The sequence below is a fragment of the Carassius carassius genome, chromosome 9 (assembly GCF_963082965.1).
Source record: "Carassius carassius chromosome 9, fCarCar2.1, whole genome shotgun sequence".
In the NCBI taxonomy this organism is placed as follows: domain Eukaryota; kingdom Metazoa; phylum Chordata; class Actinopteri; order Cypriniformes; family Cyprinidae; genus Carassius; species Carassius carassius.
In genome coordinates this window covers 33,744,234-33,769,214 of record NC_081763.1, presented here as the reverse complement: position 1 = coordinate 33,769,214, position 24,981 = coordinate 33,744,234, and the positions used below count along the sequence as shown (strand labels likewise).

The 24,981-nt window shown below is 40.9% G+C and overlaps 2 protein-coding genes across 2 annotated transcripts; one reads left to right on the top strand and one right to left on the bottom strand.

The window, feature by feature from the left end:
* Window positions 1-1,001: 1,001 nt before the first annotated feature.
* On the top strand, window positions 1,002-10,342 carry LOC132149678 (alpha-2-macroglobulin-like). The gene is made up of 34 exons (XM_059559080.1): window positions 1,002-1,142; window positions 1,293-1,476; window positions 1,540-1,696; window positions 1,809-1,861; window positions 1,942-1,962; window positions 2,089-2,254; window positions 2,337-2,421; window positions 2,490-2,604; window positions 2,696-2,816; window positions 3,651-3,760; window positions 3,828-3,998; window positions 4,073-4,297; window positions 4,379-4,588; window positions 4,665-4,814; window positions 5,223-5,348; window positions 5,429-5,519; window positions 5,657-5,789; window positions 6,383-6,608; window positions 6,996-7,119; window positions 7,189-7,310; window positions 7,391-7,442; window positions 7,534-7,617; window positions 7,699-7,875; window positions 7,971-8,046; window positions 8,113-8,269; window positions 8,351-8,425; window positions 8,594-8,756; window positions 8,825-9,009; window positions 9,099-9,317; window positions 9,414-9,535; window positions 9,738-9,819; window positions 9,899-9,982; window positions 10,062-10,167; window positions 10,251-10,342. Exons 1-34 carry the CDS (start codon window positions 1,060-1,062, stop codon window positions 10,289-10,291), a joined length of 4,296 nt encoding a protein of 1,431 aa, XP_059415063.1. The 5' UTR covers window positions 1,002-1,059; the 3' UTR covers window positions 10,292-10,342.
* A 13,499-nt stretch (window positions 10,343-23,841) lies between these two features.
* LOC132149771 (pregnancy zone protein-like) lies at window positions 23,842-24,323 on the bottom strand. The gene is made up of 3 exons (XM_059559172.1): window positions 24,211-24,323; window positions 24,044-24,127; window positions 23,842-23,964 (listed from the first exon to the last, which is right to left on the bottom strand). Exons 1-3 carry the CDS (start codon window positions 24,262-24,264, stop codon window positions 23,842-23,844), a joined length of 261 nt encoding a protein of 86 aa, XP_059415155.1. The 5' UTR covers window positions 24,265-24,323.
* Between the last annotated feature and the right edge of the window lie 658 nt (window positions 24,324-24,981).

Below are 24,981 nucleotides of genomic sequence, written 5' to 3'. Positions count from 1 at the left end.
TGTGAAAGCAGACCAACACTGCGGGCGGCGCCGGGAACAATCACGCTCGGGCTCGGACCGCAGCAAACGAGCCAAGTGTAAAAGCCCTCTTAATTATCAATAATAAAGATCAAAATTAAAAGAAATAAACATTTGAAATATATCTGTCTGTGTGTAATGAATGAATATAATATACAAGTTTCACTTTTTGAATGGAATTAGTGAAATAAATCAACTTTTTGATGATATTCTAATCATATGACCAGCACCTTTACTTAGCCTACTACTACTTCTACTACTACAAAAATGAAACAAACATTATTTTTAAAGCATTAATCACACAACATTTCTTCCAGTTTTTATCTTAATAGTAAATCCCCTTGGTTTGACAAAAAAAAAAATAAGTTAGCTTAATTTTCAATTATTAAAAGATAAAGGATAAATTAAATTAATATTAAAGTAGAAATCAGTTCACTAAATAACAAAATTGACTGTTTCACCTCCACTTTAAGGGGATATTTGTGTTGTTTATTATACTTTTTGTGAAACTACTTGTCTTTCAGTTGATATTGTAGCCTGCAGCATTTACATGTTGTTTATTACTGCATAAAATTTATTAAATTAGATACAAGATGATTTCAAAATCCCCTAATTTATTTATTTATTTTTATTTATCTCATCTCGTTCTCGTGAACCCAGTCTCGTGTCTTGTCTCGTCACACCCCTAGTATTTGATGATTTGTAAATTGTATTTTAAAAGTACACTATCAATACAATGTTTTCCAATGGTTGTAAAAGGCATTTGATGCATGATACATATGTATGTTTGATGCATGTTTGGCCAGTTCTTGTACTGAAATACAGTTTTGACCAGCAGGCGTCAACAGCATGACAGTGAATCATTTTACAAATTAACTGGTTCAATCAGTTAATCAGGCAATCAGCTAATAAATGAATTCCTCCAATTAAGTGTGTTTAAATATCGCTGCCAACAGTGCAGCTGATTGAGAGTAACTGTGGAGCTTGTTAAAGGTTTGCAGTGTTTCTGAAATCAAGTCAAGTCTTGGCTGATTGCTCTTCATGGCTGTGAAGGAGTTATGTGTTTGGAAGGGGCTCGTTTTAGTCCTTTTTCTCTTTGCTGTTGGTGGACAGAGATCAGGACCGTGAGTAAATGGGGTTTGAAATGAAAAATAAAGTGTCTTTGTTTTAATGTGACCTTCTCAGTTTAAGTGTCTATGGAACCTATCTCTTATACATTTATATGCATGTGTACTGATCTGACTTATGACTTCTGAGTGTGTTTGTTTCCACAGATCCTTCTTGGTGATGTTTTCTGCAGTGATGGAATCTGGCTCTAATGCCAAATTGTGTGCAAGTCTTCTAAAACCCAATGAGAGCCTTTCAATGAACATCTTTCTGGTTGATGACCACAACCAGACCACACCACTTGCGCAGCAGAGATCTTCAACCGTGTTTCACAGTTGTTTTAGTTTCCAGGTCTGTCTCAGTGAGGCACATGCAGTGTTTTTTTCCTTCCTGTATTAAAGTGTTTCTCTACAGGCTCCCCAAGTAGATGGAGAATTAGTGCAGAAAGTGAGGGTGGTACTTCAAGGAAGGTTCTTCAAAATGACTGAAGAGAGGAAAGTCATGTTCAGAAGTTACCTGCCTCTGACCTTCATCCAAACAGACAAACCCATCTACAACCCAGGACAAATGGGTGAGCTACACCCTTGTATTAATATTAGAATTGATCAGAACTTGTAGTGTAACCGACTTCGTACACCTTCAAGTGCATTATGTAATCCAAGTGAGCTGTTTCTCTTCTGCAGTGAACTTCAGGGTTCTGACCATGGATGCTAAATTTGTTCCTCTTGATCAAATGGTAAAGCCTGAGCTGCTTCTGGTCTTCCGGGTTTTTTTTTTTTTTTTTTAAGTTGCCTAATGTTATGTTTGTCTTTACAGTACAGTCTAGTGGTGGTGGAGGTGAGAACTTGTTCTGGACCAAGTCTTTGGATAGATACAACACTGGTTTACCTCTACATGTTCTTTGGGGATTTACTGTTCTTTCTTGGGCTTGCATCATATTCAAAGCTTTTTCCCTCCAAATAGGACCATAATAAGAACCGGATTGGTCAGTGGACAAATGTTTCCTCGACTGGGTGGATATTGCAGCTTTCTCACCAGTTAAACCCTGAGGCTCAGGTTGGGATGTATGCTCTGAGGGCTTTTATTGGTGACCGTACAATCTCTCAGGATTTTGAGGTGAAAAAGTATGGTAAGTTACCACACATGATGTGCAATGGGTAGTCTTGATGACTGACTGGGGTCCTAATTTAAAGCCTTGGTTTCTGGTTTAGTTTTACCCAAGTTTGACGTCACCTTGACCACACCACAGATGTACAGTGTGGGAGATGTGGGACTGAAAGTTGAGGCTTGTGCCAAGTAAGTGTGAGCTCTTATATTCTTGACTTTTTGGTTGGTGAACTTGTTCCTTAACCCTTTACTCCCAGATACACGTATGGGCAACCTGTACCTGGTCAAGCATTGGTGGAAGTGTGTCGTGAGCCGTTCCAGTTTTCTGTGGTACCTGGTGTGTCTCGTGTGTGTCTTAACAAAACCGCTATGGTAGGAGACCACTGTACAGAGCAGGGTTTTTTTTTTTTTTTTTTCTCCTGCATGTCTACACCTGAATCTTGCCACCTTGTTCTGCTACCAGATGAACAACACCGGTTGTGCTTCCCTTACTATCAGTACGTCAGAGTTTTTCACCACCAAATTCGAAGAGAACCTGCAAAATTCCTTCCTTGTTAAAGTGAATGTCACTGAAGAGGGAACAGGTGAGCACCTGGCTGTTTTGTGTGTATATATATATATATATATATATATATATATATATATATATATTCTTTTTTTTTTTTTTTGGTGGGGGGGAGGGTGGTTTAGATCTAGTCTCCATATGGCAGCAGTGGAAGAATGTGAACTAACCACTTAATTCACACACCTCAACCCTAACCTTTTGGGTGCTAATGCCATTAAGACCGGATGGGCAGAATCACACTGCTAGAAGTGCTATCTGACACACTCCACTTTAGTTATCCTATACCGCACATGATCCGCCCTCCAAGACACTGCAGTCCAAATGTCTTTCATTTAATGGTTTATAGAATTAAATGACCGTGATTGGGTGGATAAACTGAACATGTCAATATTGCATGCCTACCGTCTTAAAGGGACTGCGTTCTTATCTATCCCCGTCATCATAACAACGTATGTTAAATTAAGTACTCCTACTTGATCTGAAAAAGGAGTCTAATTTGTAATGCTTCTGTATTTGTCTTTATTCTGCTTTTCAGATATAAAGTTGCTGCATTTTCACTACGGTCAAAGGGATAGTACACCCAAAAAGGAAAACTCATTTGAGTTTTTGCAAATTCAGTCCTTGATTCAAATTTATGCGCTAAATTGATTTGGCCTGAAGAGAATGACTTGAGACAGAAAATGTTGGTGACTAGAAGTTGACTAATGCAGTGACTTAATCCCATTAGTCATACAAGTCTTATCGGGTTGACAGACTTAATCTTAGCCTTTCTGGATGAAAATGCTTGGTCCCAAATCCCTGTCAACTAACACTGACTTGAACATTCTTATTTGGTGCCTTTTTGTTCTCCCAGATGTAGTGATGTCAAAATCCACAACCGTCTTAATTACGTTTGAAGTTGGCAAGGTCTCGTTTTTGGACCTCCCAGGTTTCTTTAACTATGGATCAATCCTTAATGGGAAGGTGAATAACGCTTCATCTCTTCGACCGTCCTCATTGGTTCCCTTTCCTAACCGCTCTATCCCAACAGATCTCTGCATCTTATTTCAATGGGACTCCAATAGCAAGGAAGGCAGTCTATCTCCTGGATGTTAGTCAATGGCCCTACAAACTGCTGCTGAATCGGACTACGAACCTGAACGGAGTGGCTTCTTTCTCCCTCAACACTGCTGATTTCCCTAAAGCTGGTCTGAATCTGATGGTACGAAAGGGTTTTTTTTTTTTTTTATAAACTGACTTCTGCAAGAAACTAATTCTATTAACCCGTTCCTTCAGGCAAGTGCAACATCACAGGATTTTTATGATTCTAAATCGCCCTACTTCAGTACGGAAACGAGGAATGTGCCGCTTTTCCAAACTGCTACTGACAACCCAACGTTTAGTGAACTGACTATCGACAAGCTTGAGCAGCCACTGAAATGTGGTGCCAATTATCCAGTGAAAATCAAATATTCTTTTGTTGGAGAGACTGGTGACTACAGTGCCGACATCGTCTATATGGTGAGTGGATGCTGGTTTTGATGACCGCACTTGTTAGTTCTCTTTTTGGCACCTCTTATGCCCCAGTCTGTCTCTTGTCAGGTCTTGTCCAAAGGAGTGATCATCCTGCATGGATTTCAGACCGTTCAAGTGAGGGCCCTGAATGCACCAAGTGGCACAGTGTCGTTCCAGCTGTCTGTCAGTGTCGATATGGCTCCAGTAGTGCAGATTCTGGCCTTCTGTGTTCTGCCGAGTGAGAATGTGGTTGCTGCTAGTGCAGCTTTTGACACTGAAATGTGTTTCCAAAACCAGGTGTGTGGACATCTAGCACCTCTACTTTGTGGGGTGTGGCAGCATGTCCTTCAGCTTGAGCTTGTTCTTGTTCCAGGTGTCTCTGCAGTTTTCTCCCCCTACAGCTGTTCCTAGTGAGGGAAATGTTTTGACTGTTTCTGCTCAAGCAGGATCCCTGTGTGGCCTCAGTGCTGTTGATCAGAGTGTTCGGATCATGGAGCCGGGAAGACGTTTGAATGCTGAAGCGGTATCCATGCGCAGTTCATTAGTCATACTTTTTGACATCCAGGTTTTGCAGTTGGATCAATTAGACCAGCTGTTCCCAAACCTGTCCTGGAGTACCCCCAACACTGCACATTTTCTTTGTCTCCCTAATCAAACCCATCTGATTCAACTCACCAGCTCATTAACCCATGTGATAATGAGCGGAGTAGAATCAGGTGTGTTTGACTAAGAAAATGTGCAATGTTGGGGGTACTCCAGGACTGGTTTCGGGAACCACAGAATTAGACCAACCAAAGCAATTGCTGCAAGGTAATATTTGCCATGTCAAACTACCGTATCTACAGTACAAGGCTTTATTAGATACTTGTATCTTAAACTGCTCAGTGAGGTGTGTTTGACCTGACACTTCTCTCCCCTTCCATGTTTTTAGGTGTTCAACCTGCTCCCAGTACGATCTCAATCCTATTATCCATTTCCTGTTGAGGATGAACAGGAGTGCCTGAATGTTAGACCCCGTCGAGATGTTCTTACAGACCAAGCTTACGAAGCTTTCCAGGTTGGAAATTGTTTGCAGTCCTTAAGTAGCTGAATACTGATTGATTTCTTCAAATGCATCTTTATGCTTGTCTTTGACAGAGTGTGGGGATGAAGCTTGCAACAAATCTTCCGGTCAAAGAACCTAACTGCCTGACCTACAGAGGCCTGAATTACTATCGCAACTTTGGTTGTAAGTCTCTTAGGGTGTTCTTTTTAACTATAGGATAGCCTGGTGCATGGCCCTTATTTATCTAATGTATATTGAATTTAACAAGACCCAGTTGGTTGTTGCAGTCCTGGCTATTTTATTTTTTTATTTTTTTTCAGTTCCTCGTCCTGTAGCCTTTCAAATGGCTTCTGCATTAAAGGACATCGGAGGTGAGGGTGCTGGAGGTTCTTTTGATGTGACGGTCAGGACTTATTTTCCGGAAACCTGGATCTGGCAGCTTTCTCAAGTGGGGTCAGTGAAGAACCTTGTTTCCACAAAATGACTCCCCATCACCAGGGCCTGTCCACCCACACAGCTTTTTCTGTGGTTTGGCCACTTGTTCACACACATGCAATATCTGGTTCCAAATGGAGCCTTAAACTACTGCAAAGGTGAACATTTTCAGATTGTCCAGTTTCACTGGTTGGACAGCACTGGCCAGAGGAAATAAGTGCACTGTAAGTGCAGTTACAGACTTGCCCCATGTAAACTGGCTTTAGGGTCAGGCTGTATGCCACCTGCTAGTTTGGTATTCTTGACTGTGCGTCAGTCTTTGCATTTTCATGTGGATTAAATTTTAAATGGAGGATAAATCGTAGTTCATGTGGACTAGGCGTAAAGCAGGTGTCAAACTGTTAAGTTCCAAACATTGCCCCAATGCATGCCATGTTGGCTTCAAATTAGCCTGTAGGACTTGTTCTGCTGAATTGTTCAGGGTGTTTTGGTTGAATCTGAACTCTGCTGGGCTGTGGCCCTCCAGGAATGAGTCTGCCAGTGATCTAAAGGGCTCCATTTACCCCTCCTGGTCCATGTTCGTTTCTATATAGTGTGTGTGTGCTTTTCAGAAACACTGGATCCACAAGAGTTAATCTGAAAGTTCCTGACACCATAACCACATGGGAGACCGAGGCGTTCTGTGTGTCCTCCAAAGGTTTTGGCTTGGCTCCTCCTGTTCAGCTGACGGTCTTCCAGCCCTTCTTCCTGGAGCTCTCCCTGCCTTACTCCATCATCCGTGGAGAGTCTTTTGAGCTGAAGGCCACGGTCTTCAACTATCTGTCCAAGTGCATCATGGTCCGTATTCACTAATGTTGTGTGGGTTTTTTTTTTTTTTTTTTTTTGGTGTGTGCAGGCTTCGTATCGCCTTGCTTTGAACTTTCATGTTAAGCTGTAGCCTGTTGTAACTGTCACAATTGGCCATTTAAAACTGGGCCACCTTGCACGAGTATTGCAGAGTCAAAATTAAGCAGTATCATGTGCCAGAATTTCAGTACATGATTGTCACTGTTATGGACCGACCACCATACTACATATGGAAACTTCAGTAGACTGTCCCTGTCAGGCCTAAGCCAGCAAAATTAACTGTGCAAGAACTCCATCTTAGAAACTATGTCAATCTCACCCCTAAATGGATCTGTAGAGACCTCTTTACTGTGCACTAATAATATGGTTTATTGGCAGGTTAAAGTGACTCCAGCTGCTTCCTCTGACTTCAGTCTTCGACCTTTTAATGATCCGTATTCATCCTGTCTCTGTGCCAGTGGGAGAAAGACATTTAAATGGATTCTCTCCGCATCGGTCCTTGGTCAGTTTTTCATGGTTTGTCTTCTAAATGGAGTATGAATTGGTTGCTCACTTCCCGTCTGCATTATAGGATCTGTAAATGTGACTGTCAGTGCTCAGGCTGATCAGTCCCAGGTTCGATGTGGCACTGAAGTTGTGACCGTGCCAACAAGAGGACGCGTTGACATTGTTACTGAAAGTCTACTTGTTCTGGTAAGCATTAACCATTCTGGAGTTTGATCATGGAGCTTATGCAGTTTTACTGATTTGGTGCACTTCTGCTCTCTTTATAGCCTGAAGGAGTTGAAAGGATCTTCACCCAGAGTTGGTTACTTTGTCCAAAGGGTTTGTTTGCACCCAGTGACTTTCTAAATGCATTCTTACTCTACCAGCAAACTGTAGGGCTCTCTGCTGATCTGTTCGGTTTTGTCCACAGGGAGTGTCCTTTCAGAAGACCTATCTCTGACATTTCCAACAAATGTGATTCCGGGATCTGCCAAATGCTCAGTTTCAGTCCTTGGTAAACTTCCCCCTTACTGAATTGGACCCTTTCAGCAAAATAACTGGATTCAGGCGGCACTTAGTTTTCTTCCTTTCTTAGGGGACCTAATGGGTCGTGCGCTAAATAATCTTGATGGCTTGCTACAGATGCCCTCTGGCTGTGGAGAACAAAATATGATAATTCTTGCTCCCAATATCTACATCCTGCAGTACCTGGAAGGCACTGCGCAGCTCACCCCAACCATCCGACAGACTGCCACTGGTTACCTTCAGAGCGGTACAGATGACTGAATCCTACAAGTCCTACTCCTCGGAGTTCATTTGGTGTAATGTGAATCCTGACCAAGGTTTTTTTTTTTTTGACTTGAACAGGATACCAAGGACAGCTAAACTACAGGCACGGTGATGGTTCATACAGCACATTTGGCTATGATGCTTCCAATACATGGTGCGTTTCAGTCTTTTCCTTTTATGCATCGTTGAATTGGGTTGTAATGCAACTTTTCATGGCCAGGTTGACCACCTTCGTCATGAGGACTTTTGGCCTAGCAAGGCGTTTCATCTTCATTGATCCCAGTGTCCTCCAGAGCGCACAGGATTGGTTGATCAGCAAGCAGGGTTCAGATGGCTGTTTCATGCAAGAGGGAACTCTGTACCACATTGATATGAAGGTGCATAATGTTTCTTTAAATGTGTTGTAACTGATCTTAAGTCTACGTCTGACCTAAAGCATCATGCTGCTCCGTTTTTAGGGTGGTGTAGGTGATAATGTGACCATGACAGGCTACGTTGTTGCATCACTCCTTGAAATGGGCGTCCTTGTCACGGTAAAACATGCCTGCTAGTTGTTTATACAAGCTCCTTGCCCTTTGATTTGTGTAGTCCAGTAATTCATGGAGACCCCTCAACATTGCATGTTTTCCATGTCTTAAATGGCCTCCAGAGACTTTTGTTTGGAACCACTGGTGTAGTGACCCTTTCTGCTTTGCTTTCAGGATCCGGTCATCACCAATGCTCTGTCTTGCTTGAGGCCTGTCGCTGGGAACCTAGGAAACACTTACACGACGGCTCTGCTTGCCTACACCTTCAGTCTGGCTGGAGAGACCAGCACTCGAGCACGGCTTTTAACTGCCTTGAAGAACATTGCCATTTCTGAAGGTGAGGTTCACTAGTCTCTTGATGTTCAGGTTCTTTGGCATCAACTTTATGTCCTCTCTTGTCCTAAGGAAACAAGCTCCACTGGTCTCAGACGTCATCTGGTGACACTCTGGCGGTGGAGATCAGCTCGTATGTGCTGCTAGCGGTTCTCTCTGTACAGCCTCTCACGACCACTGATCTGAGCTATGCTAACCGCATTGTCAACTGGCTTGTGGCCCAGCAGAACCCTTATGGAGGCTTTTCCTCCACCCAGGTAACTCTGGCCACCAAACATGAGCACAAATGATATCGGAGGCTTTTTTTTTTTTTTTTTTTTTTTTTAAATCTGGTGTTTATTTTTAGGACACTGTGGTGGCTCTTCATGCTCTGTCTCTGTTCGCCGCTAAAGTGTTCAGCCTGGAGGGCTCCAGCACTGTTACTTTACAGTCCTCTGTGGCAGGAGAGGTGTATAACTTTGACGTGAATCGGGACAACAGGCTGCTGTATCAGGAGAAGCAGCTGAAGAACATTCCTGGCAGATATAGTGTTCGAGCGACAGGCTCCACCTGTGTGTCTGTGCAGGTCGTAAACTTCACATGCTTAACTTCTATGCTTGTCCCTGTTCGGTCATAGTGTACGTGTATTTATTAGTGTGGGTGGGTTTTTTATTATCCCCAGGTTACATGTTTCTACAACGTCCCAACACCCATTCGAGTTTCCAGTACACTTGGTGTTGAAGTGAAGGTGGCAAGAGACTGCAAAGTGCCTGGATCTGATCTCCTGCTGAACATCACTGTGACGTAAGAACCACTTTTCAATTCTCTGACCATTTCACAAAGCCAGTCCAAATGTAGTTCTGATCCACTTTAGCCCCTAATAAAGTATATGGTTGGAATAGCTGCACAAATTCAACTTCTACCAACTCTGAGCAGCCTTGAGCTGTCTTTTGTAGATGCGCCAAATTGCAGTGCTTGACTTTTATAAAATTCTTCACTCCTTCAGATACAATGGTGCAAAACCAACTACAAACATGGTTATTGTGGACATTAAACTCCTGTCAGGTTTCACAGCAGATACGTCACTGGTTCGTATGTTAGAAGATGACTTGTAAAGTCCCAAGATGTTTGAAGCTGCTACAGTTATTAATGGACTTTCCTTCTCAGCTTGGATCCCCACCAGATTCATTTGCTCCGCTAGTGCAGCGGGTTGATGCTGGAGATGACCATGTGCTGGTGTATCTGAAAGGGGTGAGATGTGCACAGGGTAGGTTCTCTATCTTCCCCTTCATGTGTGCTTATGTGCTTCTCCATCCCTCCTGTCTCACAGGTTCCTAAGGGTGTCCCCATGACCTACAGGCTACAACTGAAACAGGGTCTTGCTGTGCAGAATCTCAAGCCAGCAGTCGTTGAGGTGTATGACTACTATAAGCCAAGTATGTGTTCAATGGTTCGTGCTTTTTGGCTGAATTCCTGGTTGAACATGCGTGTCAAGCTGACTTGCTGTTTTCACTTTCAGGTGACTCATTTGAGACCACATACATGCCTCCCTGTTTGTGATTTTTGTGCTTAATTTCTGGCTATAGGATTTATGAAATAAAACTCCTTTTTAATCAGTCCTTGTCACGTTCTTTCATACAAAGCTGACCAATTTGCATAAACCAGTGTTTACAGTTGGTAACCTTTAAAAAGCAAACTGGCAAATGTGGAAGCTTTTTTTGGTTTTGTGGCCCTGGATACTTTCTCTAGCGACCCGTTAAATACAACATCTCAGACCAGCTTCCATGATCCGACTAATGCAGTGGTCCCCTGCATGGTTTTTGAAGTCTGTTAACACCTGATTCAGAGGTAACCTTGTTAGATGTGAGCTACTTGCATGGACTGTTTGGTCCATATGATCCCTATGGTGTTCAATTCTCACTACTCCCTCAGCAAGGGAAGTCATATGAAGTTTACTTCACTTGGGGAACACTTCATCGATTTGCTTTAGGGTCTCTTCACAGACTAAACTTGGTGAGGTGAAATGATATACCACTGTGATGGTTGTCTCACACAGTAATGCCACTTTGAATGGGACCTGCTTGCTTCAAACAGCAGAATATCATATGGGTACTTAGACTTGAATAGAACATTTCATGTGATTAAGATGCATGTGAAATGTGCAGATTGGGGGTGCGATTGACTGTAATTGGGAACTGTTGGTCTAAGGTTTTCTTTGTAACTTCATTTAAAAATCCCATGGCACATGTAAAGAGTAGGGGTGTATCCCTGGAGTCCTGGCCAAATTCCCTCCACTGACTCTTGTCAATCATGGCTACCCAATAATCCCCATTCATTGAATTGGCTCTCTCCCTCCACTCCACCTGCGACCACATCATCCAGGTGGATGCTGCACACTGGTGGTGGTTGAGGAGTGACTCACCCCCCCCCCCCCCCAAAAAAAAATGATTGTAATAAAGCGCTATAAAAAAAAAAGCCTCATCCATTTAATTGTAATGACTTGTGACTATATGCCTTTGATACAAAACATTCTAATAAAGGACATCACTAATTTCTAATTAACACATTTTCCTTTATAAAGATTCTAATTCTACGGCCAAATCAAACTATTATGCAGATATAATCAACACAGGGGAAGGTAACTCCAGAACCTTGTTCTCCATGGTCCACAACATTCTACGAGCACCAGACTCTACTATGTCTCATCTATATTCATCTGCTTATTGTAATTCTTTAATGTCATTTTTTTTAATTCCAAAGTACAAAAGATTCATCAGCAACTGAATACTAATACCTCTCACAGTCTGTCTTTTTCAGCTTCCTTGACAACACCTTCTTGCCCATTTTCAAGTTTTACACTTCCTTCTGCTGCTGAAGTATTAGGCATTATTAGAGAATTGAAACCAACCACTTGTGCACTTGATCCTGTTCCTACCATCTTAGTAAATGCCTGTTTACCCTCTCTTTTAGAATTACTAATATTATACATTCCTCTGGTCACCTCTGGTATTATTCCTTCATCTTTAAAATCAGCTGCAATCACTCCTATACTCAAGCAATCTGGTGCAGACCCCAACAATTTCAATAACTTTCGACCAATTTCTAATTTACCCTTTCTTTCCAAAATTCTAGAAAAAACAATCACACATCAGGTTAATGCACACGTCTGACAATAAACTTTATGAACCATTTCAATCTGGTTTTCGTTCCTGTCATAGTACAGAAACAGCTCTGTTGAAAATCATTAATGATCTATTAATGGCAGCTGATTCTGGATTACTCGCTATACTTATTCTCCTTGATCTAAGTGCAGCTTTTGACACCATTTCTCATAACATCCTCATTGACAGATTAGTCTCTATTGGTTTCACTGATACACCCTTGGAGTGGTTTAAATCATCTTTTTCTGGCCGCACTCAGTTTATCCAGCTTAAACATTTCAAATCCAAATTATCCCCTGTCACTTCTGGTGTTCCCCAGGGCTCTGTCCTGGGGCCCCTTCTGTTTATCATCTATTTGCTACCACTTGGTCATATCTTTCACTTACGTAACATCAATCGCCTCAGACCGACTCTTTCACTCACTAGTACAGCAATTCTCGTTCATACACTGGTTACATCCCGTATTGATTATTGCTATTCCCTTCTTGTTGGTCTTCCTTTCAAAACTTTACATAAACTTTAACTGGTTCAGAACTCTGCTGCCCGAATTATCACCCGAACTCCTTTCATTAACCATATTACTCCTGTACTTCAGCAGCTGCACTGGCTCCCGGTTAAATACCGCATTGATTTTAAGATTTTACTTCTGGCCTTTAAGGCTATCCATAATCTTGCACCTTTGTACCTCACCGACCTACTTCACATTAACACACCGACCCGGACTCTTAGGTCCTCTTCTTCTATAGATCTTACTCTACCTTCTGCCCGTTTGACCACCATGGGGTTTAGAGCCTTCAGTCGCTCAGCCCCTCGTCTCTGGAACTCTCTTCCACCAGATATCCGTAATATTGACTCAATTTCTATTTTTAAATCCCGCCTGAAAACTCATCTCTTTAAGCTGGCATATCACACATGATCAATCCGTTCTTAATTTTGTTTTTAGTTAAGTACCCTGATTTTATGCTCTGTAATTATTGTTTTTTACAATTTCATTGATTTATAAATGTATTGTACTAGTATGTTTTGTGAGGTGACCTTGAGTGTCCAGAAAGGCGCCATAAATAACATGTATTATAATTATTACTAAGTTTCATATTGTGTGTAGTTTAATGAAAATGAAATATTGTTTCTATGGCTTCCAGATTTCTGGGTGAATGGCCGGTCATGCTGTTTTTTTTTTTAAATGAATAAAAACCAAATCTCAAGTGAAGTAGTGACAAGTAACTGACCAGCAATTTGCAATATTTGTGTTTTTTTTTTTTACTGTGTGTTGTTAACTATAATTGACTTTCATAGAACCGTGAATGCTGGAGATTGATGTCACTGACATTGTATGATTGGCTGAGGTCCCTCACAAGATCCAAGTTATGCTTTTATTTACCCAATGGTAAATAATACAGGCCCTCTCATCTCCCAATAAGACTTTGGCTGCATCAAAACCACATTTTCAGCCGGTAGGTACCTATTTTCAAGTACTTATTTAAAGTTCAATTTCAGAATAAAATTGTCATTACTCACCTTCCAGTTGCTCCAAACCCGCAGGAGGAACTTTCTTCTGTTGAACACAAAAAATATATATATTTTGAAAAATGTTGGTATTTGAACAGTTGATGGGCACCACTCCTACAGGTTTGGAACAGAAGTGGAATGTGAGTAAATGACATAATTTTAATTCTAAATGTAAACCACTCCTTTAACAAGCACTAAAAGTGTATCATAATACAGCCTGAATGTGTTGAGTATAAACGATGTCATAAGCTGTGCTGCATTTTTTGTTATATCTGTGAAATGATTTGTATTTATTATGATGTCAGACCTGGAGAACTGCATGGCTGCACTCACACAGTCAGAGTTTAAGCTGTCAGCTGGATTTACTATCAGGAGTGTTACTGTAGCGAAGAACTACAGGATACTGTTAGGGCTAGCTTGAATCGCAGTGAACCAGGTGTGCTTTTCAGAATACCACAGAGAGAAGTATCAGTTTTAACAAGTTTATTATCACAGATGTGACATGATCAACTCATGCACATCAGTCCATACAAGAAACTTGAGGGCTGCAGTGGACACAGGGTGATAGTGACATGGATGGACTCTGGGACCACTGCAGATGAGCATACACTGGTTGCTGAAAATGATGGGAGGTGTGAGACAATTAAAGGGTAAACTTAAAGGGATAGTTCACCCGAAAGTTATTTATGTCATTAATGACTCAACCTCATGTTCCAAACCAGTGAGACATCCGTTCATCTTTGGAACACAGTTTAAGCTATTAACTTTTTTAATGTGGCTGACACTCCCTATGAGTTCAAACAAACCAATATCCCAGAGTAATTAATTTACTCAAACAGTACACTGACTCAACTGCTGTGAAGAGAGAACTGAAGATGAACACCGAGCCGAGCCAGATTTGGAACGACATGAGGGTGAGTCATTAATGGCATAATTTTCCTTTTTGGGTGAACCATCCCTTTAAGCACAGTCTTCAACTGATAAGCACCCAGCCCTCTCAAGAACACAAGATTCTTTAAAGACTGTGCTTAAAGGGATGGTTCACCCAAAAAGGAAAATTATGCCATTAATGACTCACCCTCATGTCGTTCCAAAACCGTTTATTATGTTAATGTATTATCACAGACATGTCTGTTATCTTAACTCAAGTTGTATGTCACTACACACAACTGATGTTCATACGCATTTATTTAATTCATCATCATCATCATCATCATCGCTCATTTCGCATTCACATCTCAACTATGAATTTTTGGATATTTACTTATATATTTTAAATGAAGATTTCTCTAGCAAGAATTCAATTACATTTGTTGTTCTCCTGGCAAGTGCAACTCCAGTGAGTTCCAGGTGTCTGCAGTTTTCTCCAGCTACTGCCGTTCCTGTTTAGTAGAACACTTTGGCTGTGTGGTCTCGGTGCTTTAGATCAGAGCGTCCGGATCATGGAGCCAGCGCTTATATGTGTGCAATTGGTTCAGTTTTCCCGTTGGACTTATTTCAGGTTTAACTTTAGGATTTGAGTTATGATGTTGCTGTTACATGAAACTTTTTGACTTTTGTGACCATAACAGACCACAACAGTAGTGCATTTAGTTTAACAAATTTTAGAGACATGTTACATTCCAACACTGTTGTTTCATATTTTCAGGTGTTCAACATGCTCCCGCACGACACCAAATCACCGCAAAAGCAATCCAAAAGCATAAAGCATAGTCGTTTACTTTCCGATCACTCCCGCTGCACACCGACCTGTCCATGCAGTGCCAATGCAGCATGAACAAGCCGCAACGCACAATGAGCAATGGTGGGCGTTGCATTGCTATTGATGTTAATGGCTTTGTAAATCTACATCAGCATACACAAATTTAACGTGTTAGTTTTGCTATTTCAAAAATAGCAGTCATTTCAAAAATGGTTTAAAGCTGGAGCATTGTGTCTCGAAAGACATAGGACATGAACTAGGCTCTTGGTCTGAACCAGTACTCAAACTGCCTTGGTGCAAAAGGGGTATGTGAGGTGTTACTCGATATAGGACTGCACGATAATGGTTATACCTGGTAACCACAATTGTTGTCATTTTGATATTTATATTTACATTTCATCTGAACTCATGTAAGTACAAATCAACAGAATGACAATTGACATGTATGGTTTATTTGACCATCTAGTTTCCTGGTAATATTAAGCCAAATTATATAAATCATAAATGAACACACTATATTATTAAAACCAGCTTTTCTCAAAAACAAAAAAAAACAATACAATTCCAAATAATAACTCCAACAATTCCAAATTATTACTTTCTTTTCTATTAAAACAACAAAAACTTTGTATTGTTACAAAGGTTGTGTCTATTCAACAACATTAAAGAGAAAAGCTCAGATTGAGGGGGATTTGATTGCTTGGTGCCTAGCAACCACAACCATGAAAGCTTGTGGAGGCTGTTTTTTTTTATTAACTGAGAGGCAAACATAATCAATTAAAATGCAATTCAGCATGTATCCTTACTCACTTCCTGTCTGTACTACTGGATCTGTAAATGTGATGATCCAAGTGTCAACAAGAGGATGCACTGATATAGTCACTCGAAGTCTACTTGTCCTGGTCTGTGTGTTTACCAGATTTCTGCATAATGGTCTGCAGGAAACTTTGTTGACATTTCATACAAATGTGATCCAGGGATCAGCCAGATTCTCCATTTCAGTCCTTGGTTAAGTGATGCATTTAAGGGGAAAGAAACACTGTGACATTTATCAGAATAACTTGGGCTTTTATTGTGGTTTTGTTTTTTGTTTTTGGCTCGACCTCTTCTATTTCTTGCTCTCATAGGGGACATAATGGGCCATGTGCTGAAGTATCTTAATGGATTTTTATGGATGCCATATGGCTGAGGAGAACACAAAATTTCCAATACTTATATGCTGCAGTATTTATAAGTCATGGCACAGTTCACCGCAGCCATCTAGCAGACCTCCATTGGTTACCTTCAAAGAGGTGTGGATGACAATCTTTTTTCATTACTTGGGAGACTAAATCCCAAGGACATTAATTTCTTCTCTTCTCACTGGAGCATGTCAGGCTATCCACTTATGTAGTCTTTGACCTAAATAAGATATCAAGGACAGCTGAACTGCAAGCATAGTGATGGTTCATACAGCACATTTAGTTACGATGAATTGAACACGTGATGAGTTTCATGCTGTTTTTCTAGTCTTGTGTATCATCCATTGTGGCATGTTTGTATGTTCACTTTGTCAATAAATTTCCTCCATGGCCAGGTTGACTGGTTTTGATATTTTTATATTTTGGCCTAGCAAGGAGTTTCATCTTCATTTATCCAAATGTCCTTCAGAGTGCAAAGGATTGGTTGATCGGCAGGCAGGGTTCAGATAGTTTTTTTTATGCAGCAGGGGACAGCAGTACCACTATGCAATGAAGGTGGTTACGTTCAATTCAAGTTTATTTTTATAGCGCTTTTTACAATACAAATCGTTACAAAGCAACTTTATAGAAAATTACATTTCTACAATATTTAGTTGTAGCTTATAAGTGGTGACTGTCCGTTTATGTTCATATGACAGGGTTTTTCAGAAAAAATAATACAAGACGTAGTCAGCCAGACGATGAACATTATTAACAGCAATTATTATATGATGCAGTCACACTTGTAGCAATATTTGTTAGCTCTTTTTGTTGATTCAGGGTTAGCATCATCTGAGGTCCTCTGAGGGTCAGCATCATCTCTTCTCATGTGTTCTGGATCCAGACTGGAGCTTGTGTAAATCCTAGTTACCAAAACATAGAAACAAATAGAGACATCTTTAGCATAGCTGCTGTTCCAACAAAGTAAAATGAATTAGTTTAACCCAAGCTAAAGAATAAGAATGTGCATTTATCAGATACAACTGCAGTCACAATTTAAGAGATACATTATTCAAATGCTTGGTGAACGAGATGCGTTTTTAATCTAGATTTAAACAGAGAGAGTGTTTCTGAACCTGAACATTATCAGAAAGGCTATTCCAGAGTTTGGGAGCCAAATGTGAGAAAGCTTCTACCTCCTTTAGTGGACTTTGCTATCCTAGGAACTACCAAAAGTCCAGCGTTTTGTGACCTTAGGGAGCGTGATGGGTTGTAACGTGGTATAAGGTTAGTTACTGTAGGTACGCTGGAGCTAAACCATTTAGGGCCTTATAGGTAAGTAATGATAATTTGTAACTGATACAGAACTTAATAGGTAGCCAGTGCAGAGACTTAAAAATTGGGGTAATATGATCATATTTTCTTGACCTGGTAAGGACTCTAGCTGCTGCATTTTGGACTACCTGTAGCTTGTTTATTGAAGATGCAGGACAACCACCTAGAAGTGCATTACAATAGTCCAGTCTAGAGGTCATGAATGCATGGACTAGCTTTTCTGCATCAGAAACAGATAACATGTTTTGTAGCTTGGCAATGTTTCTTCAAATGTGCCATAACCAATGGTTTAAAGGGCTGAGCTGTTATTCTAAATCAATATACTGGTGTATTTTGGGTTTGAGTTGGTGATAATGTGACTATGAGCGTCAACATCACTGCTTGAACTCGATGTCCCTGTCATAGTAAAAACATCTCTAGTAGAGTTACTTACTTTGTCTTGCTTGAGGCCTGTCATTGGGAATCTGGGAAACACTTACACAACGGCTCTGCTCACCTACACCTTCAGTCTGGCTGGAGAGACCAGCACTCGAGCACGGCTTTTAAATGCCTTGAACAACTGCTAACCGCATTGTCAACTGGCTCGTGGCCCAGCAGAATCCCTATGGAGGCTGGTTTTCTCTACCCAGGTGACTCTGACTACCAAACGTGAAAATAAACCATGGCAAATATTATAACAGTGAAATTCCTAGTAATTCCACTAATTCCAAAATTGCACTAGTCTATTTCTCTATCAAAGGGGTTATATGATGTTGCAGAAAATAACATTATTTTGTGTTTTTGGTGTAATGAAATGTTTATGCAGTTTAAGGTTAAAAAACTAATTATTTTCCACATACTGTACAATATTGTTGCTCCCCTATGCCCCACCTTTCTGAAACAAGTTCTTAAAAGCGAGGTTTGCTCTGATTGCCCAGCTATCCTGTGTGTTGTGATTGGCTGAATATCTCAAGTGTGTGATGGAAATGTTACGCCCCTTGGCATACTATGATGCTTTGTCCTGGCCACAGCGACAGTACAAAAACATTAAAAGCCATTATAAATGAGGCATTTGTTGCATCCAGTGGGGACATAATTACTGATTATAATGACTTATACTTTCTTTTTACGTGTTAGGTTGCATCGTGCCATCCATCCATCCATCTTCTTCCGCTTATCCGGGGCCGGGTCGCGGGGGCAGCAGTCTAAGCAGAGAACCCCAGACTTCCCTCTCCCTAGACGCTTCCTCCAGCTCTTCTGGGGGGACACCGAGGCGTTCCCAGGCCAGCCGGGAGACATAGTCTCTCCAGCGTGTCCTAGGTCTTCCCCGTGGTCTCCTCCCAGTGGGACGCGCCCGGAACACCTTCCCGGGAAGGCGTCCAGGAGGCATCCGGAACAGATGCCTGAGCCACCTCAGCTGACCCCTCTCGATGTGGAGGAGCAGCGGCTCTACTCTGAGCCCCTCCTAGGTGACTGAGCTTCTCACCCTATCTCTAAGGGATCGCCCAGCCACCCTGCGGAGAAAGCTCATTTCGGCCGCCTGTATCCGGGATCTTGTCCTTTCGGTCATGACCCAAAGCTCATGACCATAGGTGAGAGTAGGAACGTAGATTGACCGGTAAATCGAGGGCTTCGCCTTGCGGCTCAGCTCTTTCTTCACCACGACAGACCGGTACATCGACCGCATTACTGCAGAAGCTGCACCGATCCGTCTGTCAATCTCCCGTTCCATCCTCTCCTCACTCGTGAACAAGACCCCAAGATACTTAAACACCTCCACTTGAGGCAGGAATTCTCCACCAACCTGAAGAGGGCAAGCCACCCTTTTCCGACTGAGGACCATGGCCTCGGATTTGGAGGTGCTGATTCTCATCCCAGCTGCTTCACACTCTGCTGCAAACCGTCCCAGTGCATGCTGAAGGTCCTGGTTTGATGAGGCACTTGATGCATCGTGCCACATAAACATAAAGCTATGTCTGCATTTGTCATCAGAGAAATGACAAACAACAAGTGCTACTCTACACTGCTCAAAACTCACGTTTGAAACATCAGTGGCAAATTCTTTAAATATTTAAAAGTACTTACAGTCTATGAGTCAGAACAGTCGGTATGTGGTCTAATCTGTAGTGTGCCTGTAGCTTTCTCTATTTCAGTTTTATCACGTGATAGAATGTCTGAGGCCATCTCAAGCCGAAGGACAAACTCATCTAATCTGCGGCCTATTAAGCATCAAACTAAAATTGATGTAAAGACACAAAGCACAGCAATCAAATTAGCATCTTTAAACATTCGCTCACTAAAAAATAAATCATTTCTAATCAATGACTTTATAACCACAAACAATCTGGATTTTATGTTTCTAACTTCACTTACATGAGTGTTTGCAGGACTGTTAGGAGAGGTGGGGGTGTAGCTGCTCTATTTAAAGGGGTCTATCAATGCAAGCAAGTGTCATGTGGTCAGTACTTGTCTTTTGAATATCTAGGGAATGTGCTGAAAGGTGCTCCACGCATTCTGCTATTGCAGGGGATTTTAATATTCACATAGATAATTCAGAAAACAAAACTACAAAAGAAATGATAATGGTTCTAAACACTTGACTTGACTCAGCATGTGCATGGACCCACACACAAAGGTGGACACACTCTAGACTTAATCATCAGTAAGGGTCTAAACATTTCATCCATTGTTATTAAGAACATATTTTCTTTGATATTTTGATGTCTGCTACAACTGAATCTAGATCGGTCTCTGTCAGAAGGAGATGCATTAACGAGAACAAAAGTGTACTATTTATGGAGGCTATATCTTTAACACCAAGAATTTCTGCAGACTCTGTTGATATTCTCCTTGATTCATTCAACTCAAAGTTAAGAATGTTATTGATGATATTGCTCCAATAATAATCAGTAAGAAAACAAACAGACAGAAATCAGTTTGGAGAAGATCAACAGCAGTTCAGACTATGAAAAGACAATGCAGAAAAGCAGAGCGGATGTGGCGGAAGACAAAACTTGAAATTCACTATAGCATCTATAAAGACAGCCTTCATGCTTTTAATGTGAAACTAGCCACAGCTAGACAGAATTTCTTCTCAAACCTTATAAACAGTAACTTAAATAACACTCGTACTCTTTTTGCCACCGTTGAGAGACTGACAAACCCCCCCAAGTCAGATTCCCAGTGAAATGCTATCAGACAGCAAATGCAATGAGTTTGCATCCTTCTTTTCTGAGAAGATCATCAATATCAGGAAGGTGATTAGCACATCCTCAAGAGGTCAGACAGATTAGGCCACAATATCAAAAAGATACTATGTTGATTTTTGAAGCAATTGATAGCAAAATTCTGGAAGACATAGAGCAGCACCTAAAATCGTCAACCTGCTATCTTGACACACTTCCCACTTCTTTTTTCAAAAATGTGGTTAACTGCTTAGAAGCAGATCTTTTAGAAGTGGTGAACGCCTCACTTCTTTCTGGGACATTTCCAAACTCCTTAAAAAATGCAGTTGAAAAAATTCTAGACCAATATCTAATCTTCCTTTTATAGGTAAAATTATAGAAAAGGTCGTTTTTAATCAGCTGAACAAATACTTAAACTCAAATGGATACCTGGACAATTTTCAATCTGGTTTTCGACCGCATCACAGCACAGAGGCAGCACTCATTAAGATAATAAATGATATTCGCTTAAATTGTGACTCTGGCAAAATATCGGTGCTGGTATTGCTAGATCTCAGTGCTGCGTTTGACAATGTCGATCATAACATGCTACTAGAGAGACTGGAAAACTGGGTCGGGCTTTCTGGGATGGTACTCAAATGGTTCAGGTCATACTTAGAAGGGAGAGGCTATTATGTGAGTCTAGGAGAGCATAAGTCTAAGTGGACGTCCATGACATGCGGAGTCCCACAAGGGTCAATTCTTGCACCACTCTTGTTTAGCCTGTATATGCTCCCACTAAGTCAAATAATGAGAAAGAACCAAATTGCCTATCACAGCTATGCTGATGATACCCAGATTTACCTAGCCTTATCTCCAAATGACTACAGCCCAATTGACTCCCTATGCCAATGCATTGATGAAATTATTAGTTGGATGTGCCAGAACTTTCTTCAGTTAAACAAGGAAAGAACTGAAGTCATTGCATTTGCAAACAAAGATGAAGTGTTCAAGGTGAATGCATACCTTAGCTCTAGGGGTCAAACAACTAAAAATCATGTCAGGAATCTTGGTGTGATTCTGGAGACAGACCTTAGTTTCAGTAGTCATGTCAAAGCAGTAACTAAATCAGCATACTATCATTTAAAAAACATTGCAAGAATTAGATCTTTTGTTTCCAGCCAAGACTTGGAGAAAATTGTTCATGCCTTTATCACCAGCAGGGTGGACTATTGTAATGGGCTCCTCACCGGCCTTCCCAAAAAGACCATTAGACAGCTGCAGCTCATCCAGAACGCTGTTGCCAGGATTCTGACTAGAACCAGAAAATCTGAGCATATCACACCAGTCCTCAGGTCCTTACACTGGCTTCCAGTTACATTTAGGATTGATTTTAAAGTACTTTTACTAGTATTTAAGTCACTAAATGATCTAGGCCCGAAATATATTTCAGATATGCTCACTGAATATAAGCCTAACAGAGCACTCAGATCATTAAGATCGAGTCAGTTAGAAATACCAAGGGTTCACACAAAACAAGGGGAGTCCTCCTTTAGTTACTATGCCGCCCGCAGTTGGAATCAGCTTCCAGAAGAGATCAGATGTGCTAAAACACTAGTCACATTTAAATCTAGACTTAAAACTCATCTGTTTAGCTGTGCTTTTATTGAATGAGCACTGTGCAATGTCCGAACTGATTACAATATATATTTTCACTGTTTTTTTTTTTTTGTATTTTATTTTATGTAAAATCATTTTCTAACTGTTTTAAATTCATTTTAATTAATTAAATTTTTAATCATTTTAATCAAATTGCTTGTTTTATTCTTGTTATTGTTTTTCTTCATTATTATTTTACTTTCTTTTATGTAAAGCACTTTGAATTACCATTGTGTACGAAATGTGCTATATAAATAAACTTGCCTTGCCTTGCCTTGCCTAATCTCTTAGGATCAGGAAATTGTCCTCTACAAAATGTACTGCACACATTTGAATATTTGGGTTGAACTGTTCTGGAACAGTGTTGTAAAAACAGCTTAACCACTGATTTCTAGTCATGTCCTCTTTTGGATGGCCAAACAAAGTATTTTTGTTTTCGCAATGAAACACTCCAAAGAGAAAGGACTACTTTACATCTGGCCTCCTTCCCAGTGTACCGCCAAAGCTGCAATATTTGCATTAATCATTGTTTTTTTTGGCTAAAGGTTGCATGCATATGTATGCGTAGATGCCTCATTAGTGAATCTATGGGCTAATACACGCAAGCCATCCACAATATTGGAAAGGTCAACTTGAGGTCATTCGCCATAAGGAATATTCAACTGGCATTGTCACCTGTGAAAGGTTTCTCTTTTTTAATCAAGAATTTAAATCCCTGCAGTTTTTACAATAATCTGTTCACAGAACTGTGGCATCTTCAAATATTTTAGTAAATTACAAAGTTGACTGTTGTAAGATGGCAGGCGTGTCTCTATGCTTGGAGCGGTTGAATGAGGCATTTACTGAATCAGACTATAGAAAATTGATTGGACCAAATTTATTTTGCACACTTGATTTAATGTTTCAGAATTAGTCAAATTAATGAAGCACATGTTGTCCACGGTCAAGAGAGTGTGAGTGTGTTTCACCACTGCAGTGAGAAATTGCCACCTAAGCTGTTCACGGACTGAAACAAACACCCGATCCATCGGACACATCTTCAAAAAGAAGAACCAGCCACTGATCAGATACATTGGTCTTAAAAAAACAACAACCCACACACCTTTAATTTCATCCATGACACTTAACTTTCAGTATTGGACTGAATGAACCAATCACAGCTGCAGTGCTACTTTATGGTAAAGTATTCTGATTTCATTATGGCATGAAACTGCATTTGCTACGTAGTTAAACTGGATTATGCAAAAAGACAAAATTTGTACAAGCTTTAAAAAAAAAATAATAATAATAATAACCCCCACACATACTGCAAGTGAACTGCAAGTGGCAGTGAAAGAGGCAAACAATGACTAGTTAAGAGTTTATTCATGCATCCTATAGCCAGAAATGAAGCACGATCATGGACAGGGAGGCATATAACAGGGAATTCAACAAGCACGAGTTAGCAAAAACACATACTTGGCTGATAGTAGTCATACACCTCAATTACTGCTGGCTTGAGATCCTGCACTGCAAGACCCTGTTTCAGTTGTAGACTGTAGGTCATGGGGACATCCTTAGGAACCTGCAAGACAGAAGGGACGGAGAAGCACATAAGCACACATGAAGGGGCAGGTAGAGAACCTACCCTGCGCACATCTCACCCCTTTCAGATACACCAGCACATGGTCATCTCCAGCATCAACCCGCTGCACTAGTGGAGCAAATGAATCTGGTGGAGATCTAAGCTGAGAGGAAAAATGGTTTAATATCGGAAGCAGCTTTAAGCATCTTGGGACTTTACATACAAGTCATCTTAAAACATACGAACCAGTGACGTATCTGCGGTGAAACCTGACAGGAGTTTAATATTCACAATAACCATGTTCGTAGTTGGTTTTGCACCATTGTACCTAAATGAAGAGGTTTCAAAATTAAAATAAGTAATTGGGTGCATCTACCAAGATGGCTTAATGCTGCTCAGGGGGTGGCATTTTTACCATGAACAATGTGCTGCCACTTTCACTTATTTTGCTGTGCTGCATACTCCTGGAATGCACAGATAGACCGCAACCATGTACAGTGAGAACGTTTTATTCCATTAACATGTGTTTGTACTCAAACCCAAAACACTACATAGCAGACAGAATGCTCGCGTTGATTTCAGCGTCTGCCGTCTCACTAAATCAGGGCAGAAACACACGAAAAAAGTTTTCAAAACTGCTCTGAGAGTCCAACTGAAAAGTATGAGCATGCACAGCACTCAATACTTAGTTGGGGCTCCTTTTGCCTAGATTACTGCAGCAATGCGGCGTGGCATGGAGTCGATCAGTCTGTGGCACTGCTCAGGTGTTATGAGAGCCCAGGTTGCTCTGATAGTAGCCTTCAGCTCTTCTGCATTCTTGGGTCTGACATATCACATCTTCCTCTTCACAAGGTCAGGCGAGTTTGCTGGCCAATTAAGAACAGGGATACCATGGTCCTTAAACCAGGTACTGGTAGCTTTGGCACTGTGTGCGGTTGCCAAGTCCTTTTGGAAAATGAAATCTGCATCTCCATAAAGTTGGTCAGCAGCAGGAAGCATGAAGTGCTCTAAAACTTC

What these genes read in the sequence shown, in the direction of transcription:
- LOC132149678 (XM_059559080.1), top strand. Translation starts at nt 1,060, where the DNA reads ATGGCTGTGAAGGAGTTATGTGTTTGGAAGGGGCTCGTTTTAGTCCTT. An exon ending in TATGATGCTTCCAATACATG is followed by an intron (nt 8,047 to 8,112) that starts GTGCGTTTCAGT and finishes TTTCATGGCCAG; the next exon opens with GTTGACCACCTTCGTCATGA. An exon ending in CTGCTGAACATCACTGTGAC is followed by an intron (nt 9,536 to 9,737) that starts GTAAGAACCACT and finishes TCACTCCTTCAG; the next exon opens with ATACAATGGTGCAAAACCAA.
- LOC132149771 (XM_059559172.1), bottom strand. Translation starts at nt 24,264, where the DNA reads ATGGTTATTGTGAATATTAAACTCCTGTCAGGTTTCACCGCAGATACG. An exon ending in TCACCGCAGATACGTCACTG is followed by an intron (nt 24,128 to 24,210) that starts GTTCGTATGTTT and finishes TTTTCCTCTCAG; the next exon opens with CTTAGATCTCCACCAGATTC. An exon ending in TGCTGGTGTATCTGAAAGGG is followed by an intron (nt 23,965 to 24,043) that starts GTGAGATGTGCG and finishes TCTGTCTTGCAG; the next exon opens with GTTCCTAAGGATGTCCCCAT.